Below are 22,171 nucleotides of genomic sequence, written 5' to 3'. Positions count from 1 at the left end.
GTAAAACACTCCTGGACCAGAGAATACGAGCAGGAGAGAGGCGCGCGTAACTGCACCCGCGTAAAAAAGTGCTTAAGTCCAGACCGGAGAATAGGGCCCTACAGGAATAGTGCATTTAAGGTGATAATCATTTCTTTTGTGCAACTGCTGCATTGCATTGTGTCACAAACATGTCCGCTCAAGTCAAAGGTGATATGAGGCGATGTAACGGATACCAAAAATGGAACAGCTCAGCACATTGAAAAATTGCTTGCGTGGGCGTGGTTTGTAGGGGCCGTTGCTTGTACTGTACAAGGTTAAAAGCTCAAAAAAGTTGATGATGATATAGGACTTAAAATGCTAAATTCTGGATCCACTGCAAGTTCCCGTTCTGAATCTTCACGTATTTTCAAAACAAAAGCATTAAAGGCCTGAAAAAACAGCGTGTCCCAAAACTAAACAAGTGCAATAACTAATACGAATCACGTGTCATCACTTTATCACTGTTTTTATACTGTTTTATTGTGTGTTTTTGTGCTTTTATATTTAAAGCATAAAGTCAAGCCTTGTGTGGAAAATTTCTTTCTGTATGCACCTACGGTGTGGGTGTGTGTGTGTGTGTGTGTATGAATGACAATAAGCTATATCTATCTATCCCAAAGAAATATTTAACTTTTTGGAACAAAATGCACCATAAAAACCAGTTTCTCCAGATAAAAACTAACTTGTAGGCCTAACGTCAACACTATATTTATTTATTACCAAGCTCTGCTATGCTATGCTAAAAACCAACCACCCCTCATCTCAGATGTCCAGCTCAATCTCTGAGTAAATATTGCCAAAGGGGCCAAATACTGTCAACCCCTTGAGCTGCCAGGTGAGAAGTAGATGCTCCATTAACATCTGCCAAAGAGGAAGGAAAACAGGGCAATGTCAAGTCCAACTCAAGCACGGCATTCATCTGATCCGCTGCTTTCTGGGAGCGAGGGAGACACGCCCAGGCAGCCGGGAGTTTGCTGTCTACAGATCCATCTTGGCAAGGATACACAGCGCTGGCATTCTCTTTCAGCATGTTGCTATAAGCCAGGCGATTTGTCTCCTAGCACAAGGCCTGCTGTCGATTGAATGCGCTTTATGGAGCCAGCCGGAGATTACCTCCAACTCAGAGCTCTGTGTACAATGTTGAAAATATATCTCAGCGACTATGTTTTCTCAATACTCTTAATCAGACTCAATAATGGGCTGCCGTCGGCCTGGATTGTCTCACTTCAACATGACATATGGAGTGAGACATTGGGAACACCGTGACGCAAACACATACACACACACGCGGGGCTTGCCCCTGAATTAACAAGTCAAACTGATTAATTCCTCACTAGCTACGCTTCTTGTTGTATTTGTGTTCTCTGCTCATTGACATTTGGGCTTTTGTGGCTCCTTCTAATGCTCTGCATGGTCAGAGCTGTGCTGTAACACATCGACCTGTCACTGCGGATCCATTGTTTCGTTTCAGTCCAAGTCATTGTGAAACTGGATCCTTCGCCAAACACCAGCAAAAACATTCACTGGTGTGTTATGAATCATAAATCAGTCCTCAGGAACAGGAGGAATGACAAACATTGGAAGAGGGCAGCTTCTCTACACAGAGCTTTACATTGAAATAAGACATTTTAAAATGTGAAATAGAATATAAGTTTGGGAAATGTCTTTCTCAGAGGGACTAATCTAAACACTAAATCCAAACACAACTTGGTGATCAATCACATAACTAGATATTTATACAAGTTGATTATTCAGGTCCACTCAAATAAACATTATACATATTACTGGCAAGTGTTTTGTTTATTTTTTCAAACAAATGTGCACCTTTACTGCAACATTTGATGTAGGTTGTCAACAGTTTATGATAAAGCGTAGCATTCACAAACATGACCTTAACGTAATCAAGAAGGTAAAAGTATTGAGGACATGAAATGAGGTAAATGGTGAAATTAGCCTTCTTTTTCCTGAAGAAGGAGCTACATTTTATTTTTTACTTTAATAACCTGATTTGAAAGCCTGGTAACTATCCAGACAAGCGCATAAAACTTACAGTCAATATTTCCAAAGTTTTGACAAAGTATAGTTGCAATGTTTCCATTGAAGGTTGTTTTTAGCAGGAGCCTCGTAGCTCCAGTGAAATCTCATGGACTCTCAGAACCTGGGGCTGTCACTTTAACCCATTAAAAAAACAATAACGCTGTGTAAATGCTTTTTTTTTTTTTATTCACACTCCAAATGGAACCTTTCTCATTTCAAGAGTGCCAGGAAAATACCCATAATACTTACAGTGGTCATGTGACCGGGTACGTTACATCCTGTGACATGTAATATTGTAAAAAAGTGTTTCCACTGTGCTTTTGCGATAATGTCAACATCAAAATGTCTGAAAAACCTCCTCGTTAAAACAAAAATGAAACTTTTTAGAAATATTTGAGTGCGTTTTTGAAAGTCAGGTGTTCACATTACCAGTTTTTATTGCGTTATTTAGATTTTATGCATTTCCAAGCGTAATGGAAATGCAGCTAAAGACTCCCAACAGCTTCGAAGCAGTTCAGTGAATTGGATACCAAAGGGATTAACCTTTGTTGTGTCTCGGTAACTTGTTGCTTTCTTACAGCTGTTTGTTCAGCCACACCTTTCTACAAAGCGTCTTAGCTTTGGTTATGATTGTTCAACATAATGAGCCAAAAACCAAACTAACACGCCTAAAGTCCTTGAAACCATAACAAGAACTGGAGGCAGCTCAGATGTGCTGAAAAGCTTGGCTCACCTTGGCGTGTAACTGTGACAACATCGCAGAGGCTGCACATCCACTGCCGTAGAGCCTGATAACTAAACAAAGACACGATCAGGTGAATGTGTGCGTGTGCACGTGTGCAGTAGTGGGAATGTGTTGGTGAGCTTCCATCGGCTCCTGAATTCTTTTTGCCTGTTGAGGATCAGCAGTCACGCGTGCAGCATCGACAAAAGGAATGGCAGCTATTCCAGGTGGACACACACACACACACACACACACACACACACACACACACGCCTCTTCCTCCCACTGATTCCATGGCTCTCCTCCTGGAGAAAGGTGATGAGCATTGACTCATTCTCCATCCACACATACCAGCCTGTTAGCTATGAACCCATTTCCTGCTCTCGGCCTCATAGCAATTTACACAAGCTATTGCAATAAGTAGTGGACTGGCCGGTAGGAATTTAAAGAAAGAATTTTAAATTAAAGATGTAAAATGAAACCGCAGCGGCAGACACAGTAAGGAGGCGCCCTCCTTTTGAAGCTGCCTCAAAGTCAGGAAATCATATTTGTGCCGAGCAAGAATGCTTTGAATGCCACATCATCCTGAAAACAGGGAGATACAACAACCAGGGTTAGATTTGTTCTGTCCATATTTTTGACATACTGGTGAAGATTAAAGATCACCTGAAGAGCAGCTATGTTTAAAATATAAACTGAAAATACGAGGAAATAGTGTGTCTAAAGTGTCTAACTGTTGATTATGGCACAGGTACAAATGTTCACTAGCCTGATACACTTCTGTCATGATTTGTGAATTGTATTTCCATCTTGATGTCAGTGAAGTTTAATCAGGGGTGGTGGTTAAATTATAGTTAATCAATAAGGTCTTCTAATATTTTTCTTTAAATAATCTACAGCAGGGCTGTCAAACGTGTTTTTAGGACCAAATACGGAGCAGTTTGTCTCAAGACGGTCATAGGTTTTAGGCAAGAAAATGAGTAATTTCCACATTATTGTGGCCCAGTTTGCACATCCACATATAACTGGCATATAACTGATATGTAAAGTATGGAAGACACCGACAATATCCATGAAATAAGTGACAGATCTCAGTCCCTGCAGAATCTTCACTTCAAATTTTCTTTGATTATGTGACGAATTTTTATTCAATTCAGGGAAATGTTGTGAAATAGTTTAGATTTTGAAAAAGTTTTTCAACAGGTTGAGATAAAAAAAAATAATAATAATTCTAGCAAGTTCATTTTGTCTTTTTGAATATGTTATTGTATATTTTCTTTTATTCAGACAACTTTTTCATTTTCCTTTGATCTCCTGAACATCGGCCCTGTCACTCGATGGTCTTCTCCAGAGACCATCTGGCGATAGGGGGCGTTTACCACGGCCAGAAAGAACTGTGAAGGACACATCAAAGCAATCAGTACTGGTAGATGTCACTGAGGAAGACTGACAGTCGGCAGTCTAAACATGTCAGGAGATCAAAGTAAATTTCCTGAAAAAAGGTGTCTGAATAAAAGAAAACCTGAACATATTATTCAAAATTATTATTTAACAAAAACATGGGAGAACTGAAAAATTGTGGAGTTTCATTAAATTAATAAAGGAACTGATAATTAGTTGATAATTTACCCATTTTTACTTTCTCCTATAGGCCGACAGGGATGCTTTTTGTGCCCAAGGTACACCAAAGCACAAGTAAAAATCTGAAGGCACACCTATTGCACAAAACAGCTTTTATAACATGTTATCACTCATATCATGTACAATATCTGTAAATGTGCATAATCATTTATTAACGCCAAATAAAATGTGACAAAACAACTATGTTACTCATGAAATATTTATTATGAAATATGAAATATTTAAAAAAAAAAATAGGTAAAGAGTTTGCCTCTGTATTACAAAATGAGTGCATACAAAGTAGTAAATAAAAAAAATAAGTATTTTTGTGTAGTTGTATAGTGCAATAAATTATGTAATCCCACGGCACACCCGGACTCGTCTCATGGCACACCAGTGTGCCACAACACACCGTTTGGGAACCACTGCTCTAAAGGGTTGGATTTGGCCCTCGGGCCTTAACTTTGACTCATGTGATCTACAGTAATGGTGTAACCACCGTACTGACAGTTTAATAAGGGTGCCTCCCCCTTCCTTTGCAGTTAATCTAGAATAAACCATCCAACCACCCATTTTCTACACCCACCTGAACCAGTTCATGGTCACAAGGAGCTGGAATCAATCCCAACTTACTCACAGACAGAGATCCTCTAACCATGTCTACCAGTGCATTTTTGCATGTTCATTCAAACAAACTTTTAATTTTTTACTATTGATAAATAAAAATGACCACATTATTAGCTTTTTTTCACACAATTGAACTTATTTTAAGTAATTACATCAGATTCCCACAAAGAAAGTCTGTAAAAAGAAATCAATAGAGCTGTGGGGGCTAATGTAACATGGCAGGGAACAACTGCAGGCTAGCAGGGTGCATATACAGTATATAAATACACTGCAGTATGGTAGCTGTATGACTGATGTCTGTGCTCTCTGCACCACTTGACACCACATTATTACTCCACAGTTTAATACAGCCACATGCCATAAAGCAGAAGTCACACCGCATGCGTGCAGGAAGGAAGAGAATGTGTCGCTCATCCCACTGTCTCCTCTATTCTCCTCTGATCTTATTTTCAGGATCTTTGCAGTGCACGCACTGGTGGACAAGCATACACACACACACACACACGTACACATACACACAGATAACAGGAGCCCTTGGGGCTCAGGTGTTCAGATGGGAGTAGAACTAAATGGCCATGCTCTGTTTTAACTCCACTTCAGCTTAAGTTTCACATCACAACCGGAGGGTTTTTTCCCTTTCCTTTTGTCCAATAATCAGCCTCCTGCAGAGAAGCTAGTGGCGTACATCTGTCTCAGCCCTGGTTGGATCCCTTGAAACGTCACCTAAAGGCAGCGAGAAGAGACTGGCCACGTTTACATGGGAGCTTTAATTCCTCTTTAAGGCAGAATAAAAGTAAATTCCTCTTTAACCTGACCTTGTAAACACATCATTCCTAATGCTAATTTAAATTCCGAATTAAAGTTAATTCTACCAAACACTTACATTTATCCCAATGTTTCAGCGAAAAAAAAAAACATTTAAAGATGTTATTTGAAGTGTCAAGTGCAGCAGTATGTAACTCTACTACACCTGTATTGTGAGCTCGAAGCCTGGCAAGTAATCCAGATTTTATACGGAGCTCATTGGTTACTAGTGCTCCTGTTACAACAGGCCTGAGAGCCCCACTGACCCCACTGGTGACCACTGGGTTACAGGTTGTCCACCAAAGCAGAGCTATCGGACTTTAATGAACTCATGTGAGACACAGGCTGACCTGTCACTAAAGGTGTGAGAAAAAAAACAGTTTTAGCAATATATCACAATATTTCACTGCAAGATTATCGTAGCTATCCAAAAAATGTCTGAATCTATTTTTTTAAAATGATTTTTTTATGATTTTTTTTTTTTTTTTTTGATGTGGCTAACATATGCACAGCATGTAAACTCTCGATCACTAGGTGTCAGTGAACCACATCAGATCTTGTTAAACTACCTCACTCCTCAATGCATTTTAGCTTGAAGTTGATTGCACTTTATTTTAATAAAACATACTGGGCACATTTATAGATGTATGTGGTTAGTTTTTTTTTAAGAATTTAAGAACTTCAAGAAATCAGAAGCTTTTGTAGTAACAAAAGTTTAACTTTTTTGAAAAATGTCATTTCAGTTTGATTTTTTTTTTAATTCAAAATACCACTTGTTTTTGTATATTTGTACTTGAATTACAGTTAGTTACTATTTACTGTACTTGTTCTCACAAGTTTAAAAAAAAAAATCATTTGTTTTTCACACTATATTGTACATATTGTGAAATTTGCAATTATTGATATCGCAATATTTATTGTATCGTGACAAACAAATGGCGTATCGTTAGATTCATGGCAATGCACACGCTTGCCTGTAAACACAATTTTTTGGTTAATTTCTAGACTTAAAAAAAAAGAATGGGAAAAATGAGTTGAAGAAACTTAAATAAAGGTCCTGTATAGAGGTGTAAATCACCTTGTTTCATTCCGATATGATTCAGAACGGTTCACTATTTGCCGATGTCACAAAGCCTGTCATGATTTAGAGGCCTGCGATCGATATCAGACAATAATCTGGGTTTTTTTTTCACATTAAAGAATAAAAACACAATATTGATACATTTTGAGAATTTTATTGGCTGACTGTTTCAGACATTTACATGAAAAACATTCTTTGAAAAACATTTTTTCTCACCAAATAATGTTTGGTGTTTTAACTAAAAAAATAAAAGCGAAAGGCAAAATGGCGACATATATATATATATCGATGTTTATGCTTTAGATCGATTTGACTAAGCCATTGCTTAAACAAGCGATTAATCAGTCTCGATGGATTAATCTTTACACCCCTAGTCATGTATTACATATAGACAAATCACAGTTCCAAAATACAAAGCCAAAAAAAAAAACCTGCTCGCAATGCACACCCCTACCTGTTACCGCTAACTTTTTGTTCCCTTCTGGACTTCAAACAAAAGAATGGGAAGAATAAGTTGAAGAAACTAAAATAAAGGTCATGTATTACAAATGCACAAGTCACAGTTCCGAAAAAAGACGAAGCAAAGCCAAGAAAAAAACTCTGCTTTATAAGAAAGTGCATTCAAAACACGTTATTCCACTGACTGTGCTGCACTTTGAAAGAATTCAGGGTCAGACAAGTGAACAAAGCAGGAATAAAAATCAGACATGAATCCCAATGAATCATTTGAGGCAATTACTGTTGCCATATTTTATCATTTCAACATGAAAAAATGTGTCAAAAAGCCCCGTGATACAAATTAACTTGTGCAATGACTTCTGTGCTCACGCTCACATATGGCCCATCAGTAATAGGTTGGACACTGTCTGTGCGTGCATCAGCAGGGGATGAAATGATGATTTGCGTGATGTTCGTGTGCTCCACGTTCACATGACTCGACTTCATTTCGCAGCTCATTATAATTGGACCGTTACAGTGACCTGCTCGCTGGTCAGCGTCTCCGTTTCTGTGGGGCAAAGGTCGCCTCTAAACCTCCAGCAGCGCAGCATAATCTAAATATTCAACCTATCACCCGCCCGCAGGACATTCCCAGTTAATCAGTCCATGCACTAAAAGAGCTCACAAGGCACAGTTCTGCTTAAAAGTTCATGAATTTTCAAGTATAGTACTCTTGGCTGCTGTTCCTCTTTTTTGACAGATACTAATATTACGATCATTTGTGCAAACGAAAACATGCACTTACCACTTATCCATCTTTTGTATTTGCTCCTGACATGCCCAATGTGTCAGGCCCTCAGGCAAGAAATAATCACCTTTACAGGTCAGAACTGGTTACCAACAAGCCTAACCATCTAATGCTTTACTCACACTTAACTATTCTTAAAGGTCCAGTATTATGCTGTTTTTCTCCCATCTCCAGTTGTTATAAGAACCCCAACAACATAGTATTGGAGGTTCATTTTCCCAAAATCGCCTGTTTTCTGGAGTTTAAGTCCTCTATAAAGTCACTTTCAGAGCGCTCCTAAAAACAGGCTGTTTTCTGGGCCTTCATGCATATGCATGAGTAGGCGTAAATCATTTATGTTTATCACAGCAGCAGCAGTAAATCTTTAACACAGGAATAGTCCATTTAAGACGATAGTCATTTGTTTTGTCCAATCGCTGCATCGCATTGGGTTACAAACACAACAGATCATCCTATGAAGGCGATACAAGGTGGTATAACGGCTACTAAAAATGGAACTGACTGTCACCGCTCACGCTGCGCCGCAGGGATGTAAACTATTGTACTATTAGTTAAGTGAACTGTTTCAAACAGTCACATGAGCTTCTACGTCGCTTTCTTCTCATCCTTACCTCGTCTGACCACAGAAATAATCCATTTAAGATGATAGTCCATTGTTTTGTCCAATCGCTGCATCGCATTGGATTACAAACACGACAGATCATCCCATGAAGGCGATACAAGGTGGTATAACGGCTACTAAAAATGGAACTGTTGTGAGCGCTCTTCGGTTTATACTGGATGTAAAGTTATTAACTGTAATATCAACCTGCCTCCGCTATGTTTGTTTTGGCTGTGAGGTAGTTTGAGAGGGAGGAGCTCACATTTTCCGCGTTGTACCATCACAATGTGTGAAAAATCCAACTCACCCGTTTGGAGCTGAATTTTTTTCCAAAATGTGGAATAGCAAGAGAGGGTGGAAATAGAACTTGTTCAACTTTGGCCCTATATCACTATAGCAAAACCATTATAAAGTGAATTTTTCATAATACTGCCCCTTTTATGATCAACATGAGATAAATCAAAATTACATTCCATTTGTTTGGCGTGACCAGCCCATAAACACTGTTTAGAGTCGAAGGTTCGTACAAAACACTGAACGCATTCATGAGCTAAAGCTCACTATTTGTGCCGATGGTTAGCATAGCCTCTAATTGCAGTTGGAAGCTAATTAAGTTGAGACTTAAGCGATCATCGTCCTATACCTACAGTTATGGAATCCCAACTGTCTGCCTCTCACTAGTAAAATTACTTATCATTGTAGGTTTCAATTATGTAAATTAGAAGAAGTGAATTCCTTTGGATTGGTCCAATTTGATTGTTTTCCCCCTTTGTTTTGACTTGTCCTTTACAAAGGACAAATGGTTTTTTTTTTTTCAACACAAAAACATAAAATGTGGCTCAAGGACACAATTCCAGCAAAGTTAATTATGTAAAATCATTAAGATCCCATTTAAATGCTATGATGGGAAAAAAAAAAATGCTCCTTCTTGTGTACAAGAAGGCAGAAAAGGAAGATGACTGTAGTCTCTCAAATTCATCTCATGTGAATATTGTGAAATAATTCACCCAGATTGAATTTTGAAAAATTTAAATACCCCTTTGTTCTTGAACAATATCGTAGAGGTTTTTATGCTGATGTTGCGATTTGTGCACAAAACCCATGCTGGAGTGTTGCTATTGTCTACTTCTGCTGCAGCACTTCCGCACACAAAACAGTGCTAAACCACCAAAGAAAAGGAAAATACCTTCGCTTCCTCAAATCCTAGACGACACATACTGTGAGAGTGTTCAATGCATGCAACACTCCCCGGTCTGAAAGCACATTCATTGCATCCGAAGACTCTTCCATGAATTTTAAATGTGCTCACTCACTACTACTGTATTGAAACAATGAGTTACTGGTGCGGTAGGGGAGAAGGGGGGGGACGTCTAGGGACCAAGCCAACTTCCTTCCAAAAGGCGGATGGCGAGGGTGGAGAAAAGCATTGTGGAGTAAACATCCAAGTTTTTTTGTTTTTTTTTTCCCATGAAAAAACCAGACACAACAGAGGTCACACACTTGCTTGTAGTTGGATCGCGACCACCTGAATGATCCCAGTGACCTACTTCCCTCCGTGAAGGAAGTCATTTGGAAGCGACCATCCATAACCACAGCTACCCCAGGGAGGCCCTACAGGTGAGCAGCTCCAGATCGCAAAAAAACAATGGGTTGATTATCCTTCAGAACGAGTAACCTATACCTTAGTAGCCATCACCGTTAGCCACCCCAGTATAAGGGGGCAATTTGGCCATCAACATCTGAAAAATGGGAAGGGGGAAAAAAACGTCTCGTCTTCATCTCATTTTACCACATGGAGCACCTGGTGAGGACCATAAAGTGCTGCTGGAAGGTCCCTCGGTAACAAAGAAAGGTCAGCTCACATGGTGGATAATAGCAATTAGGGGCAGCCTTAATGTGTTTGCAGGGTGGACTTCCACGTTACCTGAATATAGATCTGATACGCTCAGAACCTCCTACTGGGATCAGACCACACATACAGAAAAAACTGAAACCAGGTGCTTTAATAACGGCCCTTAGTACCTTCTCCACCCAGGGGTGGACTGGCCATCTGGCCAGGTGGGCCGTCAACCCAAAGTGGGCTGATCCGATACCTGTTTTTCTTTTTGCTTTTTTTTTAACGAGTGAGTGGAGGTAGACATGGTAACAAGTGGCTAAAAATGGTCCAAAAGTAGCAAAAACATGGCAAGAAAAAAGTGAAAATTGACTAAAATGAGTCAAGCGTTGCCAAAAAAAATGGCAAATAAAGAGGAACCGGATGGTATGTAATGACAAAGGTAGCTTAAATAAGCGAAATGTGGCAAACAATGGTGAAAAAGAGCAAAAATGTGAAACAAAAAGAGGCAAAATGTAGAGGAAAAAAGACACAAGTGGTATTTATTGGGCAAAAGTTGGCTTATTTGGATGAAAAGTGGCCAAAGAAAGGACAAAAATTGGATAAGTTTCAAAAAGTGTGAAAAAAGGGATATTTATTGGCAAAAGGAAGCTAAATTCTGAAAAAAAGGCAAAAATGGAAGTTGCAAAATGGCCAAAGGAAATAGGTAAAAAGGGGTTCAAACATTTCCCCCTTTAAAGGTTTTCTGGGGGAATAACAATTAAAATTAAGACATAAGGAGCCACATGTTGAGCATCACTGACTTAATAACAGCTTCTACATTGTGTCCTCTGATAACGTAGTGGACTGGTCTGAACACAAAATGCCTGGGCTGAATTTTGGTCCCAGTCCACCACTGTCTCCACCTGAACAGCAGGTGCCCTGAGATTTGGGGCAAACCTAGAGTTGTAATCCAATCCCTCCCTCTAAAAAGGGACAACAAAGCAGAACCGACCTGGGGCCAAACCCTGCCTTCCACAACAACAGTGGTTCCAGGGCCTATATTTAAAGGTGGTGGGAACTGTGGGACCAGCCGCACAGGAACACTATCAATGCTCGGAGAAGGTCGACTGGGATTTAACTTCCTGCTGCAGTCTCCAACGTGAGGAGCCCGTCCCCCCCCCCATAACAACGCCCCACAGTGAAATAAAAAGATAAGCATTGTTTGGCCAAACAATGAGCCACTTTCAATCTCTCAAAAGCTTCAATTTTCACATTCAAGGCCATGCATTTGAGGTCAAGTATGGTGATAAACAACTTTACAAGAGCATGGTGACAGATTCTCTCAGTGGGAACCATCACGAGGATCAAATTTCATTTTGAGTGTGAAGAGCAGTGGCAGGTGGGCAACAAACACAGACAAGGGTCTAAATGTGTTTAAGCTTATCAAGTGTTTACAATATCAGGAGTATTAATAGACATTAGGGCTGGACGATATAGACGAATACTCATTATCACGATATAAATCTTGATAATTTTTATCAAAATGAAGTCTAACCAGAAAGACAATTCAGGGTTAAATTTGTTGATGCAAAATGCTACACAGGCTCATTTTATTAACAAACAGTTGCACAATAACGTGCCGCTTTTGCCATTTTTCTCTTATAAGAGACAGCATGTGTGAGTGAGTTCTGTAGTGTGGCTTGTTTAGCACTTAGAAATCCATCTTTTCGTGCTGTTCTGAGAAGTAGCAAAAGCAGCGACTCATAAAACAATAAAATAAGTATTTTAATGCAAAATTTGCTATAAAAATAGGCGATATTGTAAATTTCTATATCGCCAAAATAGAAAAGTCGATATATTGTGATATATTGCCCAGGTCTAGTCAGAAACCCTTATTAAATTGCATTGTAATGCATATTCGCGTACTCAGAAATCCATCTAACTGTGTTTTTCAGGCTTTTCTGAGGAGTCGTGAAAGCAGCGACTCCTAAAACAAGTATTTTAAACCAAAATAAGCTATTAAAAAAGAAATATATATATAACGCGATATAGGCCGTATTGCAATTTTCTGTTTCTCCAAAATTGAAAACTCTTGAATCTTGATATATCGCCCAGCTTCAATAGGCATATTCACAATTTTCATTGTAGGAAAAATAATTCTTTAATAAAGAAATAGTAAATAAAGGGGAACAAAAGTGACAATGGTCCTACCTTTAATGAACTTTGGTCAGCCAGAGCCATGGCCTGCCTTTTCAGCTCGGACACTTTGTTCTGGCACTGCTGGCACAAACCTGCTTTCTCCTCCGGCTCTGGGATGGACACTGACCCGGCGCCCTCGGGTGGAGGCCGGCTGCTGCATCGCGCCTCATCCGCTGACAGAAGCCTTTTCCTGGGGGTCGCCGGGGACTCTCCGCTCGGACATCCCTCCACCTTCAGCACAAGCATAAACTTTGATCAATTTTTTTTTTTTTTTTTGATCATTCACTTTCCAGCATAGGGTGAAAAGTGGCTGTTTGCTGGTACCTTGGCAACCCCAACACCTGCGTAACTATACGCACGCAAAGGATCACGCTTTTAAAGATGTATGAAACACTAAAACCGTCACCATAGGGTCACACACGCCGTTTCCTGTAGAGATTGAACACTTACAGTGAACATGCAGCTGTTTGGATCCCCTCCATCAGAAGATGAACGCTCCCCAAAGACACTCATTCTCCAGGATCAAGGTGACACCGTTGGCACAACTGAACGGACCTCCTGACGCACAGCCATGCATGGGCTGCAGATCGGACTCAATAGAACCGATCACATGTCACATATCTGCACATTCCATGTTTAGGAAAGGCAGAGACCGATCGTGTCTCCAAAAGTTTAGAAGTTCTGGAGGAGTTTTTGGTTCCGCAGGGCGCGCAGCAGCGCGCAGGAGGCGGTGACACATGCAGAGGGAGGGTCAAAGAAACTCAGCTGCCTCATGCACGGTGATCCAATGAGGCTCCAGTCCTGCTATTATCGCTTTACATTAAACCTGGTAAACGAGGGTTCAAAATGCGCCAAAGACAGATTTTATCCAAAGGAAAACTGTCATCTGCCAAATATATTTATTTAAGTTTCTTTTTGTACTTTCTGGTCTATCATAATGGAATATGTTGTCTGTGCCTTCATTAGAGCAGAGGTTCTCAACGTTGGGGTCAGGATCACATTTGTTGTCGCGAGACACTAGGAGGGGGTCTCCAGATGCCTTCAAGAAACTAAGAATATTTTTTGAAAAATTAAAAAATTTAAAAAAAAAGACAATTTGAGCCCATTTTCCCCCCACACTTTTACCACCTAAAGTTGCATAAGTTGACCCATTATTATCACTTTTAACCTCTTTTCACCTTATTTCGTGCTTATTCTTGCCAATTTAACCACATTCACGATTTGCCATGCCCATTATTTGCCAATTTAAAATCCCATTTCACCACTTTTCCACCATTTTTGGTCACTTTTAGCTCATTTTTTTATGATTAAAACAAGGATTTACATCTTTAAGATGACTATATACTATGGCCCAATTAATAATACACTTCCTGGATAACAGTGGATATTATTCAGATAAATAAATAAATGTGGTGATCACAGATTCATAGAACAATGGACCATCATTTTTAAATAACTTAAATAAACCTGATTGTTGTTCAATGTTCATGTCTGTGTTCAACCACCTTCAGGTACAATGGGGGGTCCCCGCTCTCCGGAACCTGTATTTTGGGGATCGTTGGCTGAAAAGGTTGAAAACCACTGCATTAGAGAATGTGTTTTTATTCCTTGTTTTAATATTTCTTGGATGTAACTATACATACTTTGTATAAGTATATTTGATATAGCCTATATATCTTTCTAATAAAGTTAACTGTTTTTTATGTAATAGGGGTTTTTTCCATAAAACCAAAATAAAATAGAATCTTATTTAATTTCCCACAGTCAAAAATGACCACATGTCTATATGTGTTTCTTTATTATTTGGGTTTGGGTTAAAACAACCTAAGCCTCCTGTTGCCTCCCTATTCATGCGTAGCAGCAGCTCCTGTTGCAGTGACTGGTGTTGTTGGTGTTCCTCTGGCGCCATCCTCCGTCACACACGCAGAAGAGCAGCACTTAACGCGCAGATAGACGCACTGTGAGGTTTAATATTTCATTCGTAAAACTTTAAATATTTCATATGGATGATGTAAGGCACTGTGGCCACATGTACGTCTGGTTCCAACCGTCTGACACAGTTTTTTTAATTTTTTTTTTATTCTGCTGTCCTCAAACGACGTGGCCTATTTGGTGCATATCACCAAAAAAAATAAATAAATAAATAAATAAATAAAGAATAGTGACACCTAAACAGGATAAACTGTAAAGTGGGGCCAAAATTGTAAATATATGCCTTAAAAAGTGTGGATAATGTTATAGATTTGGGGGGAAACACAGTTTTAAAATAAAATAGTGGAAAACTAAATTCTAAATGTATTTATTTTTATGATTCTTTATTTGATGAAAACATGTGTATAGGGATATGTGATACAATCAAGATGAATATAAAATTATTTAAAAGTATTCAGGAATTTGTGACCTAAATCAATCAAAATTATTTTTTTATTTAATTTGTGTGTTTTTTACGAAGTTAATTCTTTTTAACTTACTCTAAAAGGTTTAATAAAGTGGATGATAGATGATGGATAAAAAGTGCAGCTGTGCGCCTGACCTGTGGGCATCTATACGCATGGTGATCATCTCCACAGAGAAAGCTCACCTTTGTCTTTCTCTTCAGCAGGTGACTTGTAAACCCAAATATAATGTCAGAGTCCACAAAGATCGTCCCCAGGTCGATGACGCTGGGGTTAAGCTTCGCAGCCTCGGAAGAGCCCGATGGGTTTGGAGACGCCATCCAGAACGCACGAGGAGGAGTGTCGTAGGAAATAATCCACTTCCTGTAAAAACTATCGCATTCGTACATCCATCTAAACCATGTGTCCGGTGGCCCCTGAACACATCCACAAAGTGTTTTAATCCAAACATTCAGCGGTTCGCGGTTTGCGCGCTCACGTGTGCGTAAAACACCACCTCTCAGGTTTCCAGGAAGAGCAGAAAAAAACCCCAATATGATCCAAACAGAATGTTCCACATCCAGAGGAAATGTGGTTTTTACGCCACCCTGATGCAGCTCAGGAGGGATGTTTGCAGCTGCTGGTCCAGGAGAGAAGGAGCACCGTGCGCGTCTGCTGTGCTCCCATCAACTGCCTCTCCTCCTCTCACTCATCCATCCTCTCTCTCTCTCTCCCTCCCTCTCTCTCCTCTCTCTCCCAGTCCTTATGATGACCTGCTCTCCCATCAGATCTGCTGCTGCATGGTCCTCCCCTCACGAAGACATATAACACAATTACATTCCCTGACCTAACACTCCCTATAGTATAAAAATCCTATCATTTGAATCCAGAATTCACAGTATGTCTGTTCCACACAGTGATGACCTCATCAGTTTTTACTCCAACATGGATTTGAACTAAAAACTACAGGATACGATGATGTCACAGGTCACAGATCATATGGTTTTAGAACCGCTCATCTTGTTCCTGATGGAGATGATGGCGATAATGGGTTGTTTTATCATCAAATCAATAAAAACTGTATTTTAGGTAAATCTGCACTTAACAATAATGTTAAATTCAATCCATTACGAACAGAACTGAAGACCATTTCTGACTTTAAAACGTTCCTCTTCAGGCTTAAGTCGTGGCTGAAAGAAAGAACCAAAATTGTATCCATTTGTAAAGCTGTGTGTGCACGAGAGAATGTTTTATCATCTTTGTATTGTGGATGGGTACATTTTATTGTTATGACTGTATTTCACTTTAGTGTAAAAAGGCTCAACAGGGGTTGTAAAAGAGCATTAGCTACACACTCTATATCAGAGGTGGGCAACTTCTATCACAACGGGGGCCACAATAATGTATTTGTTTGATCGAAGGGCCACTTTATCAACCTTCCTGTCAGAATTCAGAATAATGACCAATCTGAGCGTTAACACAGGAAAGAACAAAGAGTTTTTATAGGAATTTTGTGTGTTTCTGTCATTCTGTGTATGTTTGTTGTTGTCTTGCTTGTTACGAGGCATTTTGTGCATTTCTGTTGTCCTTTTGTGCATTTTTCATCTAAAATATATGCTTTTTGTAGTCATAGTGTGCATTTCGGTTGTCATCTTGCATTTTTGGAGTGATTTTTGTGTATTTCCGTTGTTGTTTTGCTTGTTTGTTTGGACTGTGAGTTTGCGGAGTCATTTTTGTGTTTTTCTTGTCGTTCGGTGTAGTTTTGTTGTAATTTTTTATTATTTAGTCATTTTGTGTATATCTTTGTTGTTGTTTTGTGTTATTCTGAGTCATTTTGTGTTATTCTGAGTCATTTTGTGTATTACTGTTGTCGTTTTGCTCACTTTTGCAGTAGTTTCGTGTGCTTTTGGAGTATCCTACACAATGTTGTAAGTCTTTGTATTTTTTAACGTATCCTTGCTTTTGTTTTGTGTATTTTTCTGTCATTTTGTACATTTACTTTGTGGGCCCGCATAAAATTAGACCAAGGGCCGCATGTGGCCCCCGGGCCGCCAGTTGCCCATGTCTGCTCTATATGCATCACATCAGCTGCAAACTTATTTTGTATCTATGTCAAATTGCATTGTCCCTGTCAAACAAATTAATAAATAAATGTTACGAGTGTTTCGACGGATTGGAACAAATGTCACTATTGCTGCCAAAGAAACCACTTGATGTCTAAAGTTAAAAAAAAAGCCATAATTGATCTTCAATATTCAATGATCGCCTTATTCCTCATGTTTACTCCAGCTGTCATTATCTCACAGACTGAGAGTCTAATGGTTACCTTGTGGTCATAAACGTGAGAAGTAATGGGATGAAATCTATCATTTGAGGTGCAAACAAATGAAATGTGGGAATACATAAAAGCAAATAGAAGAAAAAAATGTAATAAAGCGCAATAAAACTCATGTCTCATAGGCTGCTAACAGGTGCTTTCCCAACAATAGAGTGGTTTTTACACAGATCTGTTCCGATAGCTTCAGGCTAATGAATATAATTGAGTATGCGGTTACTGCCTTATGGACAACCAAGGTGCCGACGGTCCACATCAGACAGGCATAGTTGGCATGAGCCACCATAGTTCCATCCTATTGAGGCTAATATCAAGGTTTAGGGGTTAGAATACACAACAACGATGATGATAATGATACAACCATTTAGTCAAGCTTTAAGGTTGTGGTTTTACTTCCATGATACACTTCTAACACACAATAAGCACAAATGTGAGTGCATGTGTCAGCGTGTTATTCATGTGGTGGTGGTGGTGTGAGTTCACAGTGTGCTCTGCTTTGGTGTCTGGATGGACGATAGATATGCTGCTCACCTTGATCTGGATATTAACGTAGGATACGTTATTTAGATGTTGATTAAATGTCAATTTCATAACTTTCCTCAGAGGCAGATGAAAAGTGTTTAACTACATTACCCACAATGCAACTGACTATCATACAGTATCTCCTTTCATGTGCGTTTTAATGGGTTTCAACAGTTTTAATTGTAAAACATGGCATGAACTTTAATGAACTTATAATAAACCATCATGAAAACAATCCGTAGTGTGTTATCATCGTATCTTTAGCTTTTCCTACAAAAAATGTTTCAATAAAACCTGTAAACGACATTTTTCCCTGTATAGTAAAAGAAAATATTGATGAACTAATGTTTTGAGATTTGTTTCAGAAGAATGCCAACCATTTCTAAAAAAGCCTAATAATAACAAGTTGAGAATTATTTTGTATTTTATACCTCAAAACATTAAGGTTGTTTTATGCTAATTTATGTCAAAATACAAAGGTTTAAACTTTATATTGTATTGGCAGCTAGATAATTATATTAAAATGAATTCTTTATTTTCCTGAACAAAACTTGCAATCTTTGGATAAACATGACTCCGTCTTTACTTTACCACACACACACACACACACACACACACACACACACACACGCACACACACACACACACACACACACACACACAGTGTAATAATAATTGCAATCCATATTGAATATGATTTAGCACGTCCGTCACCCTGCTCCTGCTGGGTGGAGGAGGTCTAGGTGGTGTAGTCACCCCTCCCTGCTCCCCACCCCCTCCATGACTGTTGATGAAATTCTGAGGATGGGCTCCCTAGGGACCCAGTGCTGCTACATCTGCTGCCCTTACGCACGTACAGAGAAATCGCTTAGGGCATCTCATTAAAGCCTTTCCCATGTCTTATATCCCCAGCCTGTGAGACCTTTGCAGCTTCTCCTCAGCTTTGTGAGAAACGTTCAGCAAATATTGATGGTTCTTGGTGCAAGGAGGAGATCAAAAGGAGAAATGGAGATCGGGGGCCATTGAGAAAGAGGAGGAGTAAATGCTGCATAGTGCTGTCATGAATGATTTATGCAATATAAAGTTCTGTCTATTGCTTGAGAACGGGTTTCAGGATTTTCTTGCGCGTCTTCAATTAAAATTTGTCCAGACAATAGGAGATCCATTAGGAAACCTGTGTGGTTAGAATTTAATTAGACACTCTTGGTGGAGTTTGAGTTTAGATTAAGGTGAAAAAGTGGTTCAATCAATGCTGTGAGGAAGAAAAGTTAAAGGTAAAAGGAAGGCATGGGTTATTTTATTATATTTATTTATTTATCTTTTTTGTAGAGTTCTGTTTTTTCCTTGTCTACCTCTGCTTAAATACTGTCTAGACTGATGTGTTGTTGGTTGTAATTCTTTTCAATCTGACTCTGGGACATGCACAAGAATTCCATTGTACCTGTTCTTTCTAACTTGTATATATTGCAATAAACTCTGTTGTATTGTATTCTAGCCTATTCTATTCTCTTTTATTGTATGATATTCTGATGAACTGTTATTTACTGATTTTCTTTTGCACGGATAAAAAAAAAACAATTTAATTGCTTCAATTGGCAACACCTGAATTAGTTAATATCTTGGAAAATAAGTGAATATGTTAAATTAACTCAACTGATTTAATTGACATGGACTTAATAATTTAATTGTTCTCATAGCAATGGTTTGCGTAAGTCCGACTTAAAATGAAAGCATGTCAACTTAAAGTTTTCAGTTTTTCCAACTTGAAAATAATTGTACAAATCAAAAGTGAAATACCGCTCCTTTCAAACCTGATACTGTCAACTGTATCAGTTAGGGTAACACGCCTTGCTCAAGGGCCCCTCGCAATGATCCACCATGGGGTTCGAGCCAGCAACTCCAGTTTCAAGTCTGCTTCTGTATACATTGGGCCTGATACTATGGTTAAATGAAAATCACTTTTTGTTGTAGCCTTAACATGAAATTTTAGTTTGCTTACTAACTGAAAATACAGTTGGCAGAAAGTATAAAACTCAACATGTAATCTGATTTTTAATTTTTTTCGAGACATTTTTCGAGAAAATCTAAAGAAGGCGGATCACGAGAAACCTAATATATGCAGGTTCACGCAAATGAGAAGAGCAGGTTGTTGACGGCCTTCACTAAAGAAATCTGAGTGAAACTCACTTAAAAAGATTCTGTGTGTGGTGGTGGTTAGCAAAGCTCGCGCGTGAAAGATGGAACTGTCTTGAAACGTGTGTGTTGTGTAAACTCTTCATCCGTTGGAGTGAAAATGGGAGAGGCTGTGGTTGTTTTTCCTCGTGTGTTAAACTAATGAATGTTTAGTAATGAACTATTACTGTAAACCCGAACGTTCAAAGTAAGCAAAGCTAAAGCTGATTTCCGGAGTTTCTGAGAGGGCGTCTTGATGTCCCGCCCTGAACAGCTCCACTTCCTCCCACTGCCTCTGCAACCTACCAGAAGCCATGCCTCTACTTTTCTGCACATGCGTCGCAGAATATAACAAGGTTGCATTAATATAGGTCTATGGGTCAGGAGAGCCAAAATCATATTTACATGTTTGCTGTTGTGACGCGTGGCCTTGTTTCTGTGCACAGTTTCACATTCACTTTGATTGACAGTCTTAAAAACAGGAAGTCGAAGCCAATTGGCTGGGCACACTCTGGGATCGTTTTCATTTGTATAAGAGTCTATATAGGACGAAGGAGGGACTTACAGTATATACATTAATGCATATGAATGACCACCGGCAGTAGACCATATATAGTAAAAGACTAGTTAGGTATTTTTTCACATTTCAGAAAAATCATATCATAAACATAGATTTCTCAGAAACTCTGGATATTAGCTTTAAAAAGATTAAATGGTTTGTTTTCAAATAGAAAAAGTTCTTCTAACTTAACTATGTCAAGTTGGTGTAACATGTTCTTCCTTTTTGAGTTACTTTAACTAATATTTTTTGAGTAAATTGAATTATATTTGTTTATAAGTAAATATAACAAAAACACAAGTTAATTAAAATGACATGTTAAGATTGATAAAGTCCTGTTATTGTTTAGGGATTATTTCAAAATAAACTTCATTCATATAGCACTTTAATTTAACTGTAGAAGTAGCCAGTCACCGAACCTTTTAAGTCCTGGAGAATTTTGACTTTTAAGTTAATAAACTTTAAAAAAAAAAAAATTGAGGCAATCGATCGCCTGAATTCTTTTGAGTTCTGGTAACTTATTCAGGTTCACAGTGTGTGTGGTGTAGGCGCTGGCATCCCAACGTAAACAGGATAAGCAAGTATAGAAAAAAAAAATAGACATGGATGGATGGATGCGGTTTGACTGACACCATTCTTTGTTTTTCGATGGTTTACGGAGGGTTCATCTGTAGATACCAGGCAGAGATGATATATTTACAATAAAAATGCATGTCACAATGTCTTGGTTCACCTTTCTGAACAGATTAATCAAAGACAAAACATTGATATGTGGACTTGTTTAATCAGTAGCTGTGGAAAAAATATCAACAGTACAGCAGAAAACCCTGCAGCTGCAGAGCTGGTAGAATTAGCATGTCTAGAGGCGGAATAAAATTACTGAACCCTGATTGTTTTTACAGCGCCCCACAGCTCCTGCATTGCAGATGTGATTGCAACATGTGGGGACACAGTGAGAGATAGACAGTCTGAGACACACTGAGGAGTAAAAGGGGATGGGGGGGGGGGGGGAGAAATCTCAGCGATGCTCCAAAATGGTTCCAAGTCCAGTCTTCTCTGACGATCCTTTTGGTTCGACAACCAATCCGAAGGCTTTATCCTGCGTCTCCCAAAAGCTGGCGGCACAGGTCTGACTGGTCAAGTGGTCCTAAACATTTCACAATTTTGTCGAAGAACTGTTGAACTGTTGAGAACCACTTAATCAGAGAGACTACAAACGTCTTCAGAGCAATGTGCGTCCTTTCACAAACACGGTGATTCCACTGGCGAAAGAGAAACAGTAGCTACAGTTACAATCTGATGGTTAAAGGACAATTCAACACGCAACGAAAGCAGCCGGAGTCACAAAAATAAAGCCACAATGCAGCCAAAGCACTGTGTAAAAAGATCTTACCTGGATAAGGCAGCTTCAATCCTCAGAGTAGGACTTCTT

At 39.1% G+C, this 22,171-nt stretch overlaps 1 protein-coding gene and 1 long non-coding RNA gene across 3 annotated transcripts in view; both read right to left on the bottom strand.

The window, feature by feature from the left end:
* Positions 1 to 15,492, bottom strand: part of kif26ab (kinesin family member 26Ab) — a 91,250-nt gene extending 75,758 nt beyond the window's left edge. Inside the window, exons 1-2 of one of the 2 annotated variants that reach the window (XM_028437758.1) lie at positions 15,358 to 15,492; positions 12,789 to 13,007 (exon numbers count right to left, since the gene is read on the bottom strand). In XM_028437758.1, coding sequence (XP_028293559.1) covers positions 12,789 to 13,007; positions 15,358 to 15,492 — 354 coding nt within the window. Of the gene's footprint in view, positions 1 to 12,788; positions 13,008 to 13,226; positions 13,449 to 15,357 lie in introns of those variants that run through there. The other variant, XM_028437759.1, reaches the window with a different exon arrangement.
* A 6,011-nt stretch (positions 15,493 to 21,503) lies between these two features.
* On the bottom strand, positions 21,504 to 22,171 carry LOC114456745 (uncharacterized). Its single transcript, XR_003672877.1, has 2 exons — positions 22,133 to 22,171; positions 21,504 to 22,001 (listed from the first exon to the last, which is right to left on the bottom strand). It is a non-coding gene; the product is annotated as an uncharacterized LOC114456745 (long non-coding RNA).

Source organism: Gouania willdenowi, chromosome 22, assembly GCF_900634775.1.
Source record: "Gouania willdenowi chromosome 22, fGouWil2.1, whole genome shotgun sequence".
NCBI classification, from domain to species: Eukaryota; Metazoa; Chordata; class Actinopteri; order Blenniiformes; family Gobiesocidae; genus Gouania; species Gouania willdenowi.
Note: the sequence above shows the minus strand (reverse complement) of the source record. Positions and strands in the feature narration are given on the sequence as shown.